General features: G+C 47.7%; 2 protein-coding genes across 3 annotated transcripts in view; both read left to right on the forward strand.

The window, feature by feature from the left end:
• Nucleotides 1-9140, forward strand: part of STUB1 (STIP1 homology and U-box containing protein 1) — a 39027-nt gene extending 29887 nt beyond the window's left edge. For both annotated transcript variants that reach the window (XM_037431376.2, XM_075869024.1), the window contains exon 7: nucleotides 5267-9140. In XM_037431376.2, the coding sequence (XP_037287273.2) occupies nucleotides 5267-5392 (126 nt within the window). In that variant the 3' untranslated portion in view covers nucleotides 5393-9140. The remainder of the gene's footprint in view (nucleotides 1-5266) is intronic.
• A 141-nt stretch (nucleotides 9141-9281) lies between these two features.
• The window catches only part of LOC119179265 (ras GTPase-activating-like protein IQGAP1), a 40036-nt gene continuing 28014 nt past the window's right edge, over nucleotides 9282-21303 (forward strand). The window contains exons 1-5 of the mRNA XM_037430334.2: nucleotides 9282-11800; nucleotides 12634-12842; nucleotides 15913-16195; nucleotides 18190-18804; nucleotides 20895-21059. Coding sequence (XP_037286231.2) covers nucleotides 11297-11800; nucleotides 12634-12842; nucleotides 15913-16195; nucleotides 18190-18804; nucleotides 20895-21059 — 1776 coding nt within the window. The 5' untranslated portion in view covers nucleotides 9282-11296. The remainder of the gene's footprint in view (nucleotides 11801-12633; nucleotides 12843-15912; nucleotides 16196-18189; nucleotides 18805-20894; nucleotides 21060-21303) is intronic.

The raw sequence follows: 21303 nt of genomic DNA on the forward strand, positions 1-21303 counted from the left end.
CATGATAGTAGAGTTGTAGTACAGGTTTGACGATGCAGAAAGGGCCCTTGCTCATTTCACTCTTTCCTTCCCTATGTTCCGCTCGTTGGCTTGTCTCTGTTCCTGGCCGAGTGCCCCTCCTCACCATGCGAGGGGTAATAGCGAGTCAAAGGGTTTTGAGCGAGTGAACAAATAGGTCTTGCGAATTACTAGGAGATAAAGATGTTGACGTCGTGCCAAACACCGAAATACTGAACGTTGCCGAGAGAGAACAAGGGATTGTTTCTTGGAAGTCGTGGGGCGCCCGCAGCTCGCAGTGCTGCCACGTTTGGCATTGACGATTGTGATGGCATTCTAAATATGCACGTGTTTACTTGAAATGTGAAATAAACAACTCATCGGAGGTGGTGTAGGACTCTGCATACATTTCCAGCTCTTCAGTAATCATTTTGGCTCACCCGTTGCCCTCTTCTGTATATTTAAATCAGAAAAGCTGCAATTCTCAAGTTTAAAGCAATGAAGTCATGAATGTTAGGCATAATCTGGCCTCAGACTGTTCGTACTCGTGCATGGCATCTTTTCTCTTTCAATTTCCCATTTCCTTGCCACCAATGTAGGGTAGCAAACTGGATGCTGAAGTGGTTAAAGGGTTCATGGTACAGCTACACAGGAATTTGTGGTTTTCAGCTAAAAATAGAAGTACAGGGTCCATTACGTGCCTACACATAGAGTAGTCGTTGTTTGCTGTGCAAGCCAAAATTTACAAACCGACACTCGTATTTGCTTTAGTTTAATGTGTTGATGCTATGACGACAGTGAATTCGAGGTTATATTGCGCTAATGCTCATCGTGTCAGGCTTTGTAGGTGGGGCTAAACGAGCAGTCGATCTCTCAAATAATGACAAAATATACCCGATGCTTTGTTGTCAGCATGAAATGGCGCAAAGTGATGGCTCATTTCACCATTCATTTGTTGCTGCCTGCGCAGTGGGCGAATAGCAAGTGCAAGTTCGGATCTAAGCGCTGGTCGCGTCTGCAGGTTGCTGCCATGCTCATTTGTAGCCGCATTTGCCAGTGGTTACTAATACAGCGAATAAAAGCACACAACATGAATGAATGCGAAGAAGAATAAACATATTGCACATTGGTGGGACATCATCATCATCATCATCCTAACTACATTCACTGCAGAACAAATGCCTCTCCCATGTTCCGCCAGTTAACCCGGTCCTGTGCTTGCTGCTGCCAATTTATACCCGCAAACTTCTTAATCTCTTCTGCCCACCTAACCATCTGTCTCCCCCTAACCAGCTTGCTTTCTCTGGGAATTCAGACAGTTACCCTTAATGACCAGTGGTTATCCTGTCTACGTGCTACATGCCTCGCCCATGTCCATTTTCTCTTCTTGATTTCAGCTATGATATCCTAAACCCCCGTTTGTTCCCTAATCCACTCTGCTTTCTTCTTGTCTCGTAAGGCTACATTTACCATTTTCCTTTCCATTGCTCGCTGCATCGTCCTCAATTTAAGCTGAACCCTCTTTGTAAGTCTCCAGGTTTCTGCTCCGTAGCTAAGTACCGGCAAGATACAGCTTTTATATACCTTCCTCTTGAGGGATAGTGGCAATCTACCTGTCATAACTTGGGAGTGCTTGCCTAATGTGCTCCACCCCATTTTTATTCTTCTAGTTACTTCAATCTCCTGGTTCGGCTGCGCGGTTAATACCTGCCCTAAGTAGACATAGTCTTAGTCTTTTACAACTTGAAGTGGACTATTACCTACCTCGAAGCGCTGCTCTCTTCCCAGGTTGTTGTACATTACTTTCGTTTTCTGCAGATTAATTTTAAGACCCACCTTTCTGCTCTCCTTGTCTAACTCCATAATCATGAGTTGAAATTCCTCCCTCGAGTTACTCAGCAATGCAATTGCATCGGTGAAGCGCAGGTTACTAAGCTACTCTGTTTTAACTCTTATCCCTAACTCTTCCTTTTCTAGGCCTCTGAAAACCTCCTGTAAGCACGCAGTAAATAGCATTGGGGAGATTGTATCCCCCTGCCTTACCCCCTTCTTGATTGGTATTCGGTTGCTTTCCTTATGGAGCACTATGATGGCAGTTAATCCCTTGTAGATTTCTTCCAGGATGTTTATATGTATATGCTTCGTCGACGATCGATTCCGCTGTGTTTGCATGACTGGTGATATGTCTACTGAATCAAGTGCCTTCTAGTAATCTATAAAGGCTATGTACAGGGGTTGGCTGTATTCTGAGCATTTCTCTGTTACATGATTGATAGTATGAATGTGTTCAATTGTTGAGTAGCCTGTTCGAAATCCTGCTTTTTTCTTTGGTGTGTCATTACACGTGTGAAACAAGTGCCAATGTCTCAACTCTGTCTACAGTAAGGTAATTCTCTCAGGAACTATGTTTTGCTGTGCAGGCGTGTGGCTTGCTTACATCCCGTAGCCTTGGTAGCACTTAGTGGTAGTGGTGAGATGGAGTATAGATACCAAGTTGGGAGCCGTACATGTTAATCTAAACCTTGGAGGGCTAAGTTGGTGGATTGAGTAGATTTGTGGAAGTTGCTTTTTGGGAGAGAGAAGCTTTCTGTGTTGGTGCCATACAGTCGCTTATGATCGCATTGGGCCTGACCAAGATTTGGTTCGATTTGGATCATGTGCTAAATACGATTAAATACTTCTGATTGCGATTGAGTCCACTCCGAATCAAAACGATCACAACACATGACTAATTCGTGCAATTCGGCTCACATCTGTGCCTTAATATTGAAGATGCTGTAAAATGTCTAAAAAACAAGAAAAAGTAAAAATAATTTTTAAAATATACAAAGAAGCTCTTTGTTAGAAAGTGCGCTGTTGCTGTTCACATTGCCAAAATTGCCATATTGCACAAGTAGGTAAAAGCTCTTATTTTGAACTCTGTTATTTAAAAATCCTGCTTAATTCGCAGGATATCTGTGGTCCCATATCTTGCAACATAAGTTTGAGCTGATAATTTGAAGCGTCGGCTGGTACCAGTCCGGTTAATTCGAAAGCTTTGTGTGCCATGTGCCAGATCCCGATTTCACCACCGAATCCGCCGAAACGGCGGCCATTAATTGCCACAAGACAGCGCAATGTATCGATACTAATGAGTGGCAGCTAAAGCACCCCAGCCTCGCTACTTCCAGTGTAAAAAAAAAAAGAAAGAAAAAAGAACGGTCTCGTGGTCAACCTAAACGTGCACCTGCAGAAAACGAGCTGTGCTTCACTGCAACACAGTGGGGACACGCGGGCAGCTTATCGCATGTTTCTCGCAACGTCAGTGGGTCATGGTTTATCCATTCTATCTGGGATTGTAAAGAAATTAACAAATGACAGTTTAGCGGAAATCACGATGTATGCGAACCTCCGATTGCTGGTTGCTCTAGCGATTCGCGTCTTGCACCGGTGGCGGATTTTTTGCCAGCAATACCTACTTCAAAACTAAGTTCGAAAGTTTCAAAGATCATTTTTTCCAGCTGAAACACATCGTGAGCTTCGTCATACTGGCCATTAATTCATAATTATAATAGAAAGAAGGTGCGAAGGATCGCATCATGACGTGCCTTGCCGCAGTGGTCTAGTGGCTGAGGTACTCAGCTGCTGACCCGCATGTCGCGGGATCGAATCCTGGCTGCAACGGCTGCATTTCCGATGGAGGCGGAAATGTTGTAGGCCCATGTGCCCAGATTTGGATGCACGTTAAAGAACCCCAGGTGGTCGAAATTTCCGGAGCCCTCCACTACGGCGTCTCTCATGATCATATGGTGGTTTCGGTACGTTAAATCCCACAAAACAGTCAATCAATCAATCGCATTATGGCGTGCTTACGAAGCTAGGAGCAGGCGACATGCTGCCCGCATGTCACTACTAAGTTGCAGTGAAGATGTCTTGTTTTCTGCAGGCGCACATTTTAGTCGATCACGACCGCGTTTTTTTTTTTGTTTTGTTTTGTTTTTTTTTTTCGGTGAAAGCAGCCAGGTCCACCGTTCCTCCATGTTCGTAGCAAAATAAAGACCAGGCATTACTGGAAAACATGACCTTTGGAGCCGTAAGCTAGCCGGCACAGCAAACGATGAGCACTGATTACTCTGAATAGTTCCAAGTTCCTTGCATCCCACTTCTTGTATGTTCTGTAATTCGAAAACCCACTTAATTCGAAGCTTTCTTGCGGCCCCAGTCACTTCGAATTAACGAGGTTTTACTGTATTTGTAGCCATGGCTAAAGTTGCAGATGATCAGCGAAGGATAGTTTGACAATAAATTGTCTATCAGGAAGATGCGTGATGAAAACTGAAATGAATGAACATCGACCAAATTGTAAGACAATAAATGTTCAACAATATTTATGTGAAATTGTTATTTTCTTCAGTCAAATAGACAAGCTTAGTAGTCTAAACTGGATGACGCCCAGTGACACCCCACAAACTTGATCTGGATGTGCATGAGGCAATATTGTGATTACAAGTGAGCATATGTCCAGGGCGTCAGAAGGGCACAAAAAGCAAAAAACCAAAAATATTGGATATTTTATTAGACTGAAATGAAAACGTAATTGAAATTTTAGGTATTATTCCGCTCCGGAGGGAAAATGATCTCTTTTTGTTGTTGTTGTTGTGCTTTTGGTTCAGTGGAAGTGTTGTTGATCAGGAACAACCGAGGTTATGCATTGTAAGCATCATGTCTCGGGGAGTACGTATAACAGGCAGGGATTTTAAAAGTAAACGTGTCGAAATTGTGTGAAAAAATGCAAAGAGTAGCAACCAGGGCTGCTCCTATTAACCCAAGTGGACATTGATATGGCAGTCACACAGGCCAGTCGGGAGAGGACATTTTCGACACTGAAGTTTGCTTTATCAGAACAGTGTTCTTGCACAGTGGAGACTACATTAGATAGCGTTTTAGTTCTGAAGTCATGCTCACTCCCTTGACTTACGTAAAGCATTAAGCCTGTTCAGAGGATGCGGAACTTATTAGAAAGGTAAATGCTTTTATTGTTACATCAATTTCAAATTTTTTTCGTTCAAATAAAAACTTACAGAACTGTTTTCTGGTTTTGTAGCAGAAACATAAATTTTTTCTTTGAAAGGAAAGTAGAGCTGAAATGAAAAACATTTTGATCTAACACCCTGCGTATGGCACGAGCATTGTGTTTTTGCTTTGCTGAGCCATGCGAAAACTGCAAGCTTTGTTTCACAAGTCACACCTAATAAAACCATCTTTTTTTTGTTCAATCATCGGCAAACAGAGGGTAGGCCACTTCGACCCAGTGACGAGAACGCCGTTGACCCAGGACCAGCTGATTCCAAACTTGGCCATGAAGGAGGTGGTGGATGGCTTCCTCGCGGAGAACGAGTGGGCCCTAGACTACTGAACGCCTCTGTTGACTTTTGCGAGGACCGTGCGCACTGTCCTGCCGAGAGCCAGCTTGATTCCGCGTTGCCGCCACCCACTTACGTCCCTCTTTAACAAGATCGAAATGGCAGGCGCCTCCATAGGTTGCAGTGCGCATCTCGCGGGACTCTTGGCCTGCGGCCTTTTTCTTTTCGTTGCCCGCACCCATCTGTACTCAACGCGTTCGCATCATGCTGTCGGGTGACCTTGCGAAGTTGGGTCTGCGTTTAGGTTTGGCTCCGCAGGCACAAAATTTTAACGACTTTGTTGACAACTGCGAGTCATGTTGTACGCAGCAGCTCTGTCGTGTCGTAAAACGTCAGTTGTGCTGGTTCAAGTGCTCTTTGATTGTTCCGATTACCAAACCACTGGGCCACTTAAAGCAGCTTGCTGTTTTGGTTTGATTGATTGCACTGAGCATTGCATTAAATTCAGCCAATGTCTCTTTACTTAAAACGTGCTGACTTGACCGAAGTGTAACCCTCTGCAAAGGCATCTGAAAGCAGACTCTAGCACAGCTGTCAGCTGCTTAAATCTTCGATGAATAGTGGCCGCGAACTGGAACTGTTTCAGTGAACTTCTAAATAAGGTGCCGATCTTCTAATGTCTCTGTCTGACATACACCATGCTTCACAGAAGCTGACGCTGGATACACATTTTCGTGTAAAGTGGTGTCGACGGTTTGGAAGTGCTGGTGGCCACCACGTTTCAGGCGAGTGCACACGGCTGTCGTTGCAAACAGAACAGACGACGTCAAAGAAGACGTGAAAAAAGCCGGGTCTGTCTCTGTTTTCGTCTGTTCTGTTATCACTGCCAGTCATAATGGCCATATTTCCGCGGTGAGCGTTCAGTGGAATCTTATGAAGTTGCCGGGGTCTGGCAAGCCTCTCGGATGAGTGCGACAAGGTGACAAGAAAGTTGACGTGAACAAACATAGCCTGTAGACGTCACACTCTTGTCAGGTTCTGTTGACCTGTGCCTGTAAAGGTACTTGCTGTACATAGGTCCCATGTTATGGAGTGCGATGAACCATTACTACCCTCTCCACGTGACTCTTCAAGCAGTCTCATAGCTTTAGGCTTGCTTGTCCCACATTGTGCTAGCCTTGGCTTTTGTACACACTTTACTGCAGTTGTATAGTTCAAAACGGCAGAAAAGCCCAGAGGTATCCAGTCCCAGGAATGCCTTTTTTTTTTAACGAAAACTCTATAGCTTCGTGTGTTGAACTTAGGATTGTCACTGGGCATGTCGTTTCACACACTGCTATCAAATGTTTATATGGATACCCTGTTCTAGAGCCCTACGTTCACTTGTTCTGCTTTGTTGAGCGCATTATGGCAAAACCTTCAAAATGTGGCAGTGTTTTATGAAATGAGACTTTTTATTTGTTTTCAGTGAACAATTTCGTTTTGCTAAAGCTGGCAGACGAGAATGGTATGTCTTAGAATGGCTTGCATGGTACCAACAGGGAGGTGCAGTACAGCTCTCTTCACTTGTGTCGATGGCATTATGCAACCCTCAATTCCTATAGTGTCGCCTACGGTTGTGTGTTGGAAGCAGTGATATGCCGCATCGCTAGATGGCTACTTCAGTGCAGCTTCTAGTCGAGTGCTACAATGAGTGTGAATGATGGTGTGACCTGAAAAGCACGACCTTAATTTTAGGTCAGGCGGTCCCATGTCACCAACTGTTCACAGGGTAAGTGCTCTGCTTAGCGAATATGAACTTTGTTCTGCCGAGCACCAGCCCTGAAGTGCGCTTGTACCCATTTAACCAATAGGTGCCTGGTGGCAGCCATTCTTTTCCTGCTACAAGATTGGTGGATGCTCAGTCATTTCACCAAGGCTGTGGTGGTTAGAGAGAGTCAAATAAATGTGTGAGAAGTCTGACAGGAGGCTTGAGCACTGACGACGTGTACGACACAAAAGTCGACAGGATCAAAGGAAACAATAGACATGTGCCATCTTTCTGGCACTGGCGCCCTAATTTACCTTAGTGCTTGCACTTGCGAGGCAAGATTATCATTGTTTTATGCTCATAAAAGATATGTTGGAAGGTTCCTTCTTGGTTTAACTCCAAAGGTTTCCTCTTGATGCCATTGAATTATGTGACTATTGCGTGCCAGTCTTCACTCGCGCTTGGCAGTGGGTGGTTCAGCTGGTTACGTGATGATGTTATTGGCCTTTTGCGTGTCGATGATAAGAAAGGAGCAACAGTTAAACTGAGGCATACCTTATGTTGTTGCCTTGGAACGCTCGGACGTTCAATTTGAAGGCGTAGAGCCAAATGAGCCAGTTCCAAGGAGAAAAAGCAGACGCTCTGCATTAAGGAAATCACGCTGCATGAGGTGTGGACTAAATGAAGCATCATCACTGGCTGTTGTTTCAAATTTCGACAGGCCCTTTGAATTCACCGCGAACTCTTAGAACTGTTGCTGAGATGCAAGTGTATTCTAGACTGGAAGTTTGTTCGCAAATCATCAAAGAAAACAATATCCAGCCAAACAACAAATTTAAAAAAACGATAAAGGAGACTGTAAAATGGCTACATCTTCATCGTTTTCTGTATTTGTCCGTTTTTTGGCCAGGTGTATTTATTTATTTCTGTGCACCAACTAGCCCCACGACGACTTCTACTAGATTCATACCAAAGTCGCAGTAGCATAGGAGGCCAAGTGGGTAGCACTTTATGGTAACACTGAGCGACATAAATTTATGGAATGCTAGCCCCACAATTCCGAATTTCTGCTGTGTTATGTGCATGACACCACAAAGAAAAGTGATATATGTGACTGGTAGTTATTAAAATGAACCCGTGTGACAGTTGCTTTTAGTTTCTTTTTAAGAAGACACTAAAAACATTTTGCCTTTAGAGCAGTTGCCTTTCAAGTTGTTTTCACTACCCATTGTCGCTTGGTTCTGGAAATGATTGCTCATTTTTGTGTGTGCATAGCACAGTCTCAAATACTCTGCACTGCTGTTGGAGAACCAACCAAGTTGCATTGTTAACCCCTTGTGGTCCTGTGCTGGGCCCCTCCCGACAATGGAACAGGGCTGTAGCAGTTTGTTGTCAGGCATCACTGGAAAAGCTCTGTCATGGTTGATTCACGAGCCCATTTTCTCGCTGAATTATGGGCCACCTCTGAAAGAATGATTTAACTTTTTTTACTCGAGCTTCCTTTATATTCAGTCTGGAACAGATGGAAGGTGGATAAAGGTTTGAGATCGCAAAGGGTTGAAAAAATGCAAAGCATCTTGCACAAACGCATAGCGCACATGCGTGCACATCACTTGAAACAATGATGTCGGTCTTCATTTGCGACAGCTATCAACACTGTAGGCACCACGTGTTTTTTGTGGCATCCATTTCCTTTAGTGCTGCTGCTTTGTTTGTGCTTCAGGTTGTTAGAGCAATACACCAGCTTAAGCAAGGAACAAGCAACGAAGTTTTGTTTGAGTGGAGTGTGCGTGTTGAGTTGGAAGAGTGAGAACCTTTAAAACTGTATTTTTCTTTCTGTGATTTTTTTTTTTTTTCATTTGTGAGAGGCTTGTGAGGTCTGATTGACATTGATGTAAGTGTGCATGTGTGTGTGTGTGCGCATGTGTGTGTGTGAGAGGTTTGAAAAAAAAATGTATTGGGCTGCCACCTCTTTTTATTTCAATTTTTTGTTATGTCCAGTTGCGGGCAATTTGTGTAAATAAAAACTGATGAAGTTTCAAACTGTTAAATGTGAGTGTGTCTTTTTTCTATGTCCAGGGCAGTTATCCTGATGTGCGTGCAACTTTCTTTGAAGATGTTTTAAAGCTCTTGCGAAAGTCCCAATTTCTTTTTTTTTACACTTTTGGAAACTAATGTTGTAATTCTCTGAAAAATCAGTTGTAAATGTAGTTTCTCTCGCATCATAGATGAGGATTATTTACAGGAGACTGACACCCCACTTCCAACTAGAACTGCCACTTCTGTTGGCACAAGAACAAGTGTCTCATAGTACTTGCAAAGGTGATCTACTAAATGAACGCGTTGAGCATTTTCTGTATTGCCTTTTATGTACGAATTGTTCTATACTTTCCCGCACAGCAGGAATTAAAGAAACCTTGCTGAAGTCGCCCGAATCCAGTGAAACATTCGCTGCGGTAACATTTATGAGCAAATAATTGGAAATATAGGTGCAGCGCACGAACGCTGGGGCTCATGTCGGCCAATCAGCTACAAAAGTAGTGTTACAGAATGGAAAAATAACTGTCCCATTGCACATCAGTAATCTTTCTATGAAAGAGCCTTTCAGTCTGCATAACAAAGAGCACAGGATGAGAAATTCGTAAAGAGGGGCTGGAGCCCACGTTATGACAAGTAGGGTTCGGTACGAAAAACTTCGTTCGATAAAGATCCGGAAAAATGCCACCTCTTTGACTAGTAGACTTGTCTTTTGCAAGGCTGCAACAAAAGAAAAATTCACTTGGGTGAACTTCGGCTTCAGCACCCACCCCTTGATGAATTTATCGTGGCAAGCTCCCATCTTCCTCTTATTGCCTTTTTGTTATAGCACAGGAGTGAGGCATGTTCTGGTTGGCTGACACTACTGATGGTGGTGACCTTAGATATGTTTGAAAGGTGCAGATCGCGGGACATCTGACGTAGCTGCACCAGTTGTCCCGTGATCACAGAGAGCGATGACGAACTTTGGGTTGGGTGGAGCCCGCGTAGTGGCTGCAAGCGCCTCAGTATGTGGATGGCATCTTACAGACGTGGAATAGGTCAGTAGAACTGTTGATGTTATCTTAGATCTTACTGAACAGTGTGTCGAGACAGGCATACGGTGTAAGCACTCCCTGAGGCAGAGGGCGCGTTTCGCAAAGCGAGACTCGACCGCTAAAGCGTGGGGGAAACGCAAGCCCACCCGAATACACAGCCAGAGCTTTCGAGAACAAGACTTGCTGCTGCCACGTTATACTTGCGAGATCAAAAAGTTCCCAGGTATAACGTGGCAGCAGAAAGCGCAAGACCGGGTTGATTGGCGGATCACGGAAGAGGTCATTGTTCAGCAATGGGCGTAGTCCGTCTGATGAGGATAGAAGAATCTCAAGCCGTCGAACTTTTAGAGCCCTTCACTAACTGCGTCCCTCATAAGAATATTGTTGTTTTTAGGCATAAAATAACCTACAGAAAATGTCATCGCCGTCGTTGTGGCAGTTCGCGCGATCACGCCCATTTCTTTCCTTTCTTTGCTATACCTCGAAAATAATTGGGAGAGGCGGTTGAATTTCTTCGCTCCTGGCTGCGCGAGTGTATGGCACGCACCCATTTATGGGATGGTACACAAGAACTACAGTGCTACAAGATACTTCAAATCTGTTTGCCAAGCCATAATTTTAACTCGTCACGTGATTCAGAAACTCCAACGAAACTCCTGCGCAAGCGCTAGTCACCGATCCACAGTTTGATTACGCGCAGCAGTAGGAGCAATGAAAATTAGATAAATGCGACAGCTGTAAAGAAGGCAGAGGCGGGGGTAGAGAGTGGAACAAGGAGAAGAAGAAAAAGAACGCTCGTGGTTTGTGGGCGTGGTGACACACGTGTTCCACAATTTCAAGCCAGGACTGCACGCATTCGCAAAGAACGTCCACCTTCCGTGCCAGGACGGCTAGCTTCGCTCACCTGACCTCAAGTCAGGGGGTACGTCAGTACGTCTACTAACGGACAGTGGAGACGCGTACTTGTTTCTTGATAAGGGAGGTGACGCCTCCAAATTCAAACCAGGACTGCACTGCACACCTTCCCGAGGAACCTCTACCTCCCATTCTCTGGTGAGCCCGACCTCAAGCGAGGATCGAGGCACCTTGGTACTGGAGGGCAGGGGAGACGCATTTTTGAAAAAGGCTACGCCATGTCAAGCGACGATGAAGATACACGCCCTTCTTCGGACGAAATGGACGAGAAGAGGCAGTTCAACATGGCCTACCTCTACCTGTGTCACCTGGAAGAGACGCGGCTCTGGTTGTCCTCGTGCATCGAGGAAGAGCTGCCGTCGGCGACGCGACTCGAGGAGGCCCTCAGGAACGGCGTCTACCTGGCGCGGCTGTCACACTTCTTCGCGCCCGACGAGGTGCCGCTGCGCAAGATCTACGACTTGGACCAGAACGTTCACCGGGAGCGCGGCCTGTGCTTCCGCCACACGGACAACATCAACCACTGGCTGACCGCGATGCGTGCCATCGGCTTTCCCGAGCACTTCTTGCCGGACCCGATCGACCTGTACGAGAGGAAGAACCTGCCCAAGGTCATCTACTGCCTGCACGCGCTCAGCCTGTACCTGTTCAAGTTGGGCAGGGCGCCCAGGATCGAGAAGCTGACGGGCAAGCTGCACTTCTCGGACGAAGAGGTTGAACAGGTACGCCCGTTCATTGTTTACTATTTTCATAAGTCGCGGTGTTTATGGAGAATCGACAGGCCAATCTGTATCGAACAAACACTGAAAGTAGCGAAGTTGGCCAGTTGGAATACATTTGCGATTGTTAGCGGAGACACACTAGAAGAAAGGAAGTGACGATGAAAGAAAGGCGACACCAGCGCTTGTGGCTGTTTCGGCTTTCATTTCTTTGTAATGGGTTTTGTTTGCGCTGGAATTTTTTTTTCGGGTACATCATTGATCTGAAGCGTAGTCTGGGCGGGCAGATGTGGGGCAGTGTCACCATGTGCTATGTATGCCTAAAAAAAAAGGGGGGGGGGGCATGGGCACAGTGTGCTACCTTTTGGCTAACTACGCCACTAGTGACAAGGTCGTACTACAAAGTTCATCCTGTCAGCCATGGCAAAAAACAGTTATGCAAGTCTTCAGGCGTGTTGCCAGAGAAGCAATCGCGTAACCAAACGTGGGGTTGGGGGATCATACAGCGCCTCGCCTTCCTCCGCAATATATTTAGTTTGTATGAAGTGTGTGATGGAGTAAGGTGCTTAGATAAGATATGTTTTATCTAGGGACCTTATGATGGACCTCATTCCCCGAAGTAAAATTCTGGTTACGACCTTGAAGGGACGTTGATTTGAAGGCTTCTGTCCCCACGCTCTTCGTGCGCATCGAGCACTTATACGTGTACGCATTTTATCTGTTAGTTCTGATAAACATTGCGTCTAACGCAGAGAAACAACCCCTTACAATTTTTTTCTTTGATCATAAGGATGATCAGTGATAGCCTGACGATCTGCGTGTCTTCACGTGGACAGGTCCGGCGCAGCCTGGTGCTCAATGCCGAGGTGTCCATGCCGGCGTTCGGCCTCATTGACGGCATCCTCGCCAAGGAGACGAGCGCCGACTCCTCAGCCGTGATCGCCATCAACACGGCCATCGACAAGGGCGAAGTGGATCTGCTCCTCGAGACCCTCTCTGCGCCCACCGCGCAGTTGACTGACGTGCGACCGGAGAACATCCACAGGTATAACACACCGCATCTTGCTCCATCACACGAGCAGTGTCGTGATAGGCGTACGCATGAGGCGGGTGGGAGCAAAGTGTGCCCCACGCGTCCACTCAGTTATGGCCTCGCAGGTTTTTACCGAAAGTGTTGACTTAAGGCCGCTGATGTTCCATTTCAAGAGCTCAACTTCCCATCTGTACTTCCGCAAAGGTAGCTCTTGTGATAAACACGTCACCACTACTACATTTTCAATGCTTCATTCATTGGGAAGCGTGGTGCCCATTGAACTCGAGCAGCAGTGAGAGAAGGAGGGGGAGGGGGGCGACGATACCTCCCCCCCTTTTGTAGGTAGCCATACTCAAGCCGCTCTGAGGCTCAAGCTCTAAAGCTATTGTCGGAGCAGGTGTAAGCCGCGAAAAAAAAGGCGTTCTGTCTCGAGTCATCTTGTTTTTTTTTTCAGCCTTAAAATCAATTGATGAATCTATCAGTAGATTCTCTCTCTCTCTCTCTCTGTGTGTGTGTGTGTTGTGTGTGTGTGTGTTGTGTGTGTGTTGTGTGTGTGTGTGTTGTGTGTGTGTGACGTCGAGTCAGCCTTTATTGCACGGTATATTTCACGATAACAAAAGGCTCGGTGAACGACTGCAAGGACATGACATCGCATTTAAGGTCGGGATTAAAAGCGCACATGAAAGCCAGTTCCAGATGTACACCCGCCCATTTTTAAAACTCGAACGCGTGAGCGTCGACCGCCTAGTCTCTAAGCGGCGTACAGAGCACAGCGGCAAAGTGAAAGAAATAATATATCAAAATAATAAACAAACTTTCAGGCTTCCTCCTGCTAGGCTGTTCCTATAACCGAACCCCAGGACGCCCGGAACAGGCGCTCAGGCTCGGCGGTCGATGCTCGCGCGTTCAGGTTTACATGTTATATGTTACGGGTGTAACATGTAAGAACATCGATAAGACAGTTCATCGTGTGATCGTGAGGGGGGGGGAGAAAGAGTTTGGAAGCAGTGGGTTCCAACAACTTTTTTTACAAGTGGAACCTCTGATCCCGGTTAAGGATTCCTTTTTGAACATTTTTCTCCTGGCGCAGGGCCGGTGCTAAAGTAGACCCGTGCAGGGGCGGCCGGGTGGGCTGATGCCCTCCCAAATTTCCGCCTGCTCCCCCTTTGTGCCCCTCCCCTCCAAGAGCAAGCATAGTCAAAACGTAACGCATAATGATAGTTATAGCGCGAGAACAGAATGACGACAAAGGGACAAGGAGACGAGCGCTCTTCTCCCTTTGTCATCATTCTGTTCTCGGGCTATAACAACCATCATGTCATACCAACTAGCCCAAGCCGCCACACTTCTAAACAACGCATAAGCTCTGTGCCTCCTTGATTCCCCTGAAGAAACACAATTGTCGTGGTCCCCCTTCCTCCCCCCTCCCCCCGAAAAATATTCCTGGTGACGCCCTGGAGCCGCGGTGCTTTGTGCCTGGGTGTCGAGATGATGCTTGGGAAGTCAATGGTTCCATGCAAGGCTGACTCTTTAGTCTCGCTGTTTTACGGGTGGGTTTTGGTGCCGCCATATTTGACCTTAGCTACGCAGTTCTGTATCTTTAACTGGGCAACCAGTGCTACGGTAGACGCATAAGCACAAAAAACGGTTGGGTTGGTGCATTCGACATTTTCTTACCTTATCCATTCACGTCGCGACATAGCAAGTTGTCCCAAAATACTCTCTTCATTCACCTAAGACGATTCGAAGGTGAAGGTCATCTTTTTCTTCTCAGTCGATTTATTTATTTATCGATCCTCCTCGCCACTCACCGAAAGCTTTCTTTTCATCATGTGGTTGGCACGCATTCTCCAGTATCGGAGGAATTACAATCTTAAAATTCAGGGCTATCGTCTCGAAACAAACTAAAAAAAGCCAGCGTGCTGCCTAGTTTTGCACTGCCTCTTTGATCAGCTCACTTAACCAAGCGACGATGTAATGTGACATCACACGATGTGAGTTCGTAGTTTCGCCCCGATGACGTGTATAGTGACGCCATTGCGAAGTGATTTTTGCGTCGATTATGTTGGCACGGTCTATGCGGGACGCTGGTCAATTTCAACTAGTGAGGCAAGATAACATTCGTTTAACAGCCCAACCTTGAAGACGGTGCCCATATATCTCAAGTGAAATCATGTGTATGCGTGAGCAAAGTGAGGTATTGGGCTAGTCAGTTTTTCACAACTGAAAAAATTGCGCTACAGTTCCTGCAGAGAACGAAGTTAGGGAGGAGATAAGAAATTAAGTAGACACCACAAGCGCAAACTATCAACTGAGGTTTATTGAAAAAGATTGGGAGAAGGAAGGCTTCCAGGAAAGAGAAAAGTCGGCATACGAAGAGGGTGGGGCGCGGCAATCTTGCTCAACTGTCTTCAGATCCTACACGTGCGTGGTGATTACGATTACCAGGTGTGGTGCTGATTCAAAGTTCTTATCCGGATATACTACTTCTACTTCTGGCTTCTGATGAATTCGATCTTCGGGGGGGGGGGGGGGGGGTAGTAGAATGCAGCTGGAACGAACGCATGCGCCCTCTTGGTCTGATGTGTGAGAGGCTCTCCAAATTTCGCGCGCAGTCTAATTCTACGATTTGGCCAGAACAACGCCTCCTAAAAAATTATGCCTGGAACGTGAGCCGCGAACGCGCTGCCCTACCCTCCGATTTCACCCTCCTCCTTCGGTACGAAGGCGAGCGTCTCCGACGACCGCTCCCTGCGAACACAGCAATGCTCTCACAGTTGCCTCCGAGCAGCCGTGATGTCACGTGACAGAGCGGTACGGTTATGTCATGTGACTGAGCGGTATGGTTATGTCATGTGACTGAGCGGTACGGAGGTGAGCGGTCTCACGCGGCGGCCGGTCGCAACACAAGGCAGGAGGCATGGCCTCCGAGATTGCGTGCTGGCAGGAGGCTCCCAATTGAAAAGAGAGAGGCGTTCCAGGCACAGTTTTTCTAGGAGGCGTTGGCCAGAATTGTAATTTTTTCGTCAAACATTGGACTGCACATATCAGTTTGCGCCTCTGCATTTTAACACATGCGCAGATACCGCGAGGTTCTTGAGCGCGCCAAGGCCTCCAAGTTGAGGCAGCGTTCCATGCGGCATCTCGAAGGCGGCGAGCAAGACTACGAGGACATGTACGAGCGCCTTCTGAGTCTGGCCGAGGTTCAGGGCTACATTATCGAGACGAACGTCAACGTGCTGCTGGCGCAGATCGATGCCGCCGTGGACAGTGGCGACGTGGGGCTGTTTCGAGAGCTCTTGCTCACCAGGAAGGACCTGGGAGTCCATGACATCGTCGAGGACAATGTGTCCGCATACTTTCAGGTAAGAAAGACGCGAGGTTCAGCTGGTGAAACAGACCGGGAGTGCAAACACGGCCGTATAAAAAAGGAGTCGGGGCAACACGAACATTTCTCTCTTGATTGATTGATTGATTGATTGATTGATTGATTGATTGATTATGTGGGGTTGAACATTCCAAAACCACCATATGATTATGATAGATGCCGTAGTAGAGGGCTCCCGAAATTTCGACCACCTGGGGTCCTTTAACGAGCACCAAACCTGAGCACACGGGCCTACAACATTTCCGCCTCCATCGGAAATGCAGCCGCCGCAGCCGGGATTTGATACCGCGACCTGCGGGTCAGCAGCCGGGTACCTTAGCCACTAGACCACCGCGGCGGGGCACGTTTCTCTTGCGCCCGTGTTTGTTCGCCCAGTCATTAACGAACAGGTACCCATTAACTAGCTCAGCTGTTCTATATATAGTTGGCCTTTAGGGGCTCACGTTAGAAAAGTTCACTTTTGCGGGCACATATCGTACACGGAATAGAACAAAGCAAACACCCATGTTCGTCTGCTCTTTCTGCCCTTGATGTGTACGGTAATAAAAATGTGACAAAGACCCGCAAGTGATAGACAACAAGTGGAAAAATTAGTGCATTTCCACATGCGTTGCGGCTGGGCGGCTAGCGCATGGAATAGCCCTTAGTCGTACGTCGGAGCAGACAGGATCAGCCGATCTGCTACCTCGCGCGCGGGCCCGCCGGACGGCCATGAGCTGAGAGTCGTCGAATGTGGAACTACCCCGTCGTGATGCTCGGGGTAGACCATGATGTGTTGTAGCGTGTTGGATTGATCTCATGCAGAGCATCTCTTGTTAGGGTAAACGGTGGGATATACCTCGTAGAGAAAGACGGGATCGGGGTACGACTCCGTCCGCAAAAGACGGAGGGACACGGCCTGCGCTCGTTCAAGCTTAGGTGGAGGAAAGGACCTACGCGACAGTGCAAAGTTTTTCGTAATCTCGTTGAAAGGCTGTAGAAAGTCTAGCAAGGGGGAGGAGTAGAGGGCAGCTGGGTGGTCGGCCAATTCGCGCGCGGCTGTGTTGGCCACCTCGCTGAGCTTGACCGGAATCGCTCCTCTATGCTTCCGATGCGTGCTGCTGGGAACCAGAGGAGTGAATGCGAGGAATAGGGTGATTAAAGAATCGAAGTGATTTGGGTCTGCCGCTTCTACTCTTGAAGACGAGTCCGCCGCGGAGGAACAGTGGTTACGGCTCTCGGCTGCTGATCCAATGGTCGCGGTTCCGATCCCGGCCGCGGTGAAGACATTTCAATGGACGCTGAATGCTGGTGGCCCACTTACTGTGCGACGCCGGTGAACGTTAAATAGCTCGACGTACCTCGTAACCATACCGTGGTTTTCGCACGTCAGAACCCTAAGAAGTCCGAATGCCCACACTTGATATATATACCGTTCCTTCGTTGTCGCGTACAAGCTGTTCAACTGCAAAATTAAACATTTACGTGCAGGGCATGTCCGGATATAGCTGTATTGCAACATCGCTGTGCCTTAAATTTGCACGAGTCTGCTAGTAGTTCGCAGTTTTGATTCATTTTGACAGACCAGTGCCGCGTACAAACCGTTATTCCCTCGAACACTTAATTGCAGTTAGGGGGGCAGCAATATGAATGGTGCTCGTTCGGGTGTTACCTTCACGATTTAACCGCACTGAATGTCGATATCCGCCCCGCCGCGGTGGTCTAGTGGCTAAGGTACTCGGCTGCTGACCCGCAGGGCGCGGGTTCGAATCCCGGCTGCGGCGGCTGCATTTCCGTTGGAGGCGGAAATGTTGAAGGCCCGTGTGCTCAGATTTGAGTGCACGTTAAAGAACCCCAGGTGGTCTAAATTTCCGGAGCCCTCCACTACGGCGTCTCTCATAATCATATAGTGGTTTTGGGACGTTAAACCCCACATATCAATCATGAATGTCGATATCCAACATGATTTTTTCGTACTGTCCGACCACGCAGGTCCTCAGAAAAGTAAAGGAAGACGCCCGGGAGAACAACAACCTTTTCACGCTGTCCCGCAGTGACCTTCAGGTTGCCGTCCAGCTGGCCAATGAAAAGGTCGAAGAGGAGACTCGACTCGAGGGAGCCATCGAGGCCGTCAACATGTCCCTCGACTGCGGCTGCGCCGACGACACCCTGGAGGCCCTGCGCGACCCCGCGGCCCAGCTACCGGCAGTGTACCCACTGGCCGCGTCACTCTATCACAACCAGTTCGCGTTCATACGACGCGAGGCGGGCCACAACCTGAGTCACCAGGAACTCATCGGGGGCATCCGCATCCTCAACGCCATTGCAGAGCTCAACTTCGCCCTGAAGGCGGGCGCCAGCTTCGACTCGGCCGCCTGCCTCGAGAACCCGCACGCGCACATCGCCGACCTCCGGCCCCAGTGCCACGACCGGTACTTGGCGGCGCTCAGGGAGGCGCTCCGAGACCACCCCGATGACGACTGCTTCTTGACGCATACCGAGATCCAGGACATAGTGAACGAGGTGAACGCGGCCGAGGACGGCGAGGCCGACCGCGAGGAGGCCCTGGAGAGGGTCAACGACGCCGTCGCGATGGGCACCCCGCAGGTATGTATGTGTGTGTACGTGGATCGGCACTCTCGAGTCGAGGCGACCAAATCGGCAGTCTCTTGTCGTAAATGGCTCGTTGCTGACATCGTGTGTGTTGAGCTTGTCAAAAGGTACGCGATGTACTATGCCTGCGATGTAACACTCTACCGCCGAAAAACATCTCTGGCTATGAGCCCGATATAAGGTTCCGCACGCATTTTAGAACTATCGCTGTCAAATGCTATAATCTTCATAGACCGGTAAATTTATGGGATAAAAGCTTATAATTCACAGAATTTAACATTGCAGGAATTACAAACTTGAATGCTTTCCCCTCCCCAGTATAGGTTATGAAAGGTATTAGTGACTGTCATGTTTTTTTGCATGTTATCAAGTGCTTACCACTTATTTCATTGCCGCATTACCAAATTAGTGTAATCTGCAAAAAATGTTTTCTTTATGATGTATTGTATAAATGTTATGCCTTAGGATATTACAGTATGATCTAGAGTATACCATTTTGGGTACGTGTTTTGGCCCAGTATACCTTTTTACTTGTGGTTCCTTGCCAAAATCCCATTGAACATTTTCATCCTTTTAATCGCGCCTGTTCCAGATGTTGGATAATACGACCGCAAAAGTCTATCATGACCGATATGTCTAGAAATCCTAGATTTACTCTTCGGTAAATCATAGCTGAAACCGCGTTTCGACAATCCTCGATCAGGACGTTGCAGGACCGCTGAGGCCGCAGAAGCGTCGGTATTGCGGTGAGAAAATCGCTGCCGACAACAAGCGACTCACTCAAACACTTCGTAGCTCCTGAATGCAGAGCTTAGTGGGCAAACTGCAGTTTTTTTTTTTAACATTTCAGAAGAACTTATTCTTAGACGTTGAAATGAAGCGCTGCTTATAGTGGCCACTAACATGAATGTTGCTCATTAGTCGTTAACTAAGGAGTACGCATGTTTTCCTTTTTTAAGCCACATTGCTTAACGATTCTTGCATAAAACGTTTTATGTCTCGGTTCCCACGAATAGCGTATATGGACGAGATTCTACTGTATACAAAACTGTATTTTGTGCTTTACCCTACAGTCGGGTTCCCTCGTGTCGCGTTTTGCGGTATTTACATGCAAAGCATTTTATGCCGGTGGTACACTGTACCGGGGGCTTATGTATATTGTCCTCCGGCGTCTAACCCCCTCCACCGTGCATGCTCGTCCCCTCCCCCTCTCTCGTCTCCTTCTTGCCCCCCTCCCTCTCTCGCCTTACAACGCCGACGCGAGCAGAGTCGGCTAGCGAATTTCTTGACTGAAATAACCGACTCCTCGCGCTCCACAACTGTCCACTGGCCAAGTAGTACCGGTGGATTTCTCCCGAGTGTTGTTGAACAAATATTCGCGGCGCGCGCGTTAACTGAAAGCGGACTGCGGAACTCTGTGTTCAATCGGAGTCTTCCGTCTCTCATTTCCTATTACCAATGATTGGCATGTTCCAGTAGGAAACACCAGTCAATCACTGTGTGTTTTGTGCCTCCCCAAGAGGCGGAAAGCACGCAGGGGGGGGGGGGGGGGGGTCAAATGTTCTTAGGCCACTATTCCATGTATTCCTATGGGAGCGTGGCCTGGAAAGTTTTCACCCTCCCCCCCCCCCCCCCCCCCCTATCCCAGTTCATTTGCCAAGCCTTTGTACAAGTGGGGTGGGAAGGGAAATCAACAAATCAAACGAACTGAGTCAAAGTTGGCCATGATACTATCACGCTGAGCTGACCGCAAGTGTTCTACGATCATGTACTGGTACCATACATTTTCCCGCATAACGCGCTTGAGATATACGTTTAATTCGGAGTTATAGTAACACGCGAATTTTGGTACGCACGTTAGTTTCACTGCACAGCTTATCTGTAGTAAAAAGAAGACAGCCTCACGTCTGCGTGCGGTGGTGTTTTTCTTAAATTCTGGTTTGTGCGGGGATGCGGTGTTAATGCAGTGGCGGCTTTTATTCGAGAAAACACTAATTACAACACGCATCTATTCCGAAATGCGGTGCGTAAATGCAGTTGGCAATGTAGGCACACAATCGTGTCGTTGTTTCACGCCCTTGCAGGCAACCTTGGAAGCTCTGCTAGCGCCCTCCCTGGGCATTCAACACCTGAGTCGTGATCACGTGCTCCTGTACCAGGACTTACTGGAGGTTAAGCAGAGGTCGCTGGACGATGAGAAGCCTCTGGGCGTCGAAGACATTCAGACTGTCATCGACACTGCGAACCAGGTATACGAAGAGCTCAAGGTTTCTTTTTAGCAGCTTGGTCGCGCCTTGTCTGGATAGGATAGAATGACAACTTTATCGTTACGTTAGATAATGAGGCCCCTTACTCCCCGTACACGGCATAGGTCAGCACCTCCGCTATTAAAAGCGGGGGAAGAGGTTATGAATCCTCGTGGCTTCTTCCGCCAGGCGGATGGCTTGTTGCTGTGAAGCAGGGTCCTCGCTTCGCAACAGGGCTTCCCAGGCC

The sequence above is a fragment of the Rhipicephalus microplus genome, chromosome 7 (assembly GCF_043290135.1).
Source record: "Rhipicephalus microplus isolate Deutch F79 chromosome 7, USDA_Rmic, whole genome shotgun sequence".
NCBI lineage: Eukaryota > Metazoa > Arthropoda > Arachnida > Ixodida > Ixodidae > Rhipicephalus > Rhipicephalus microplus.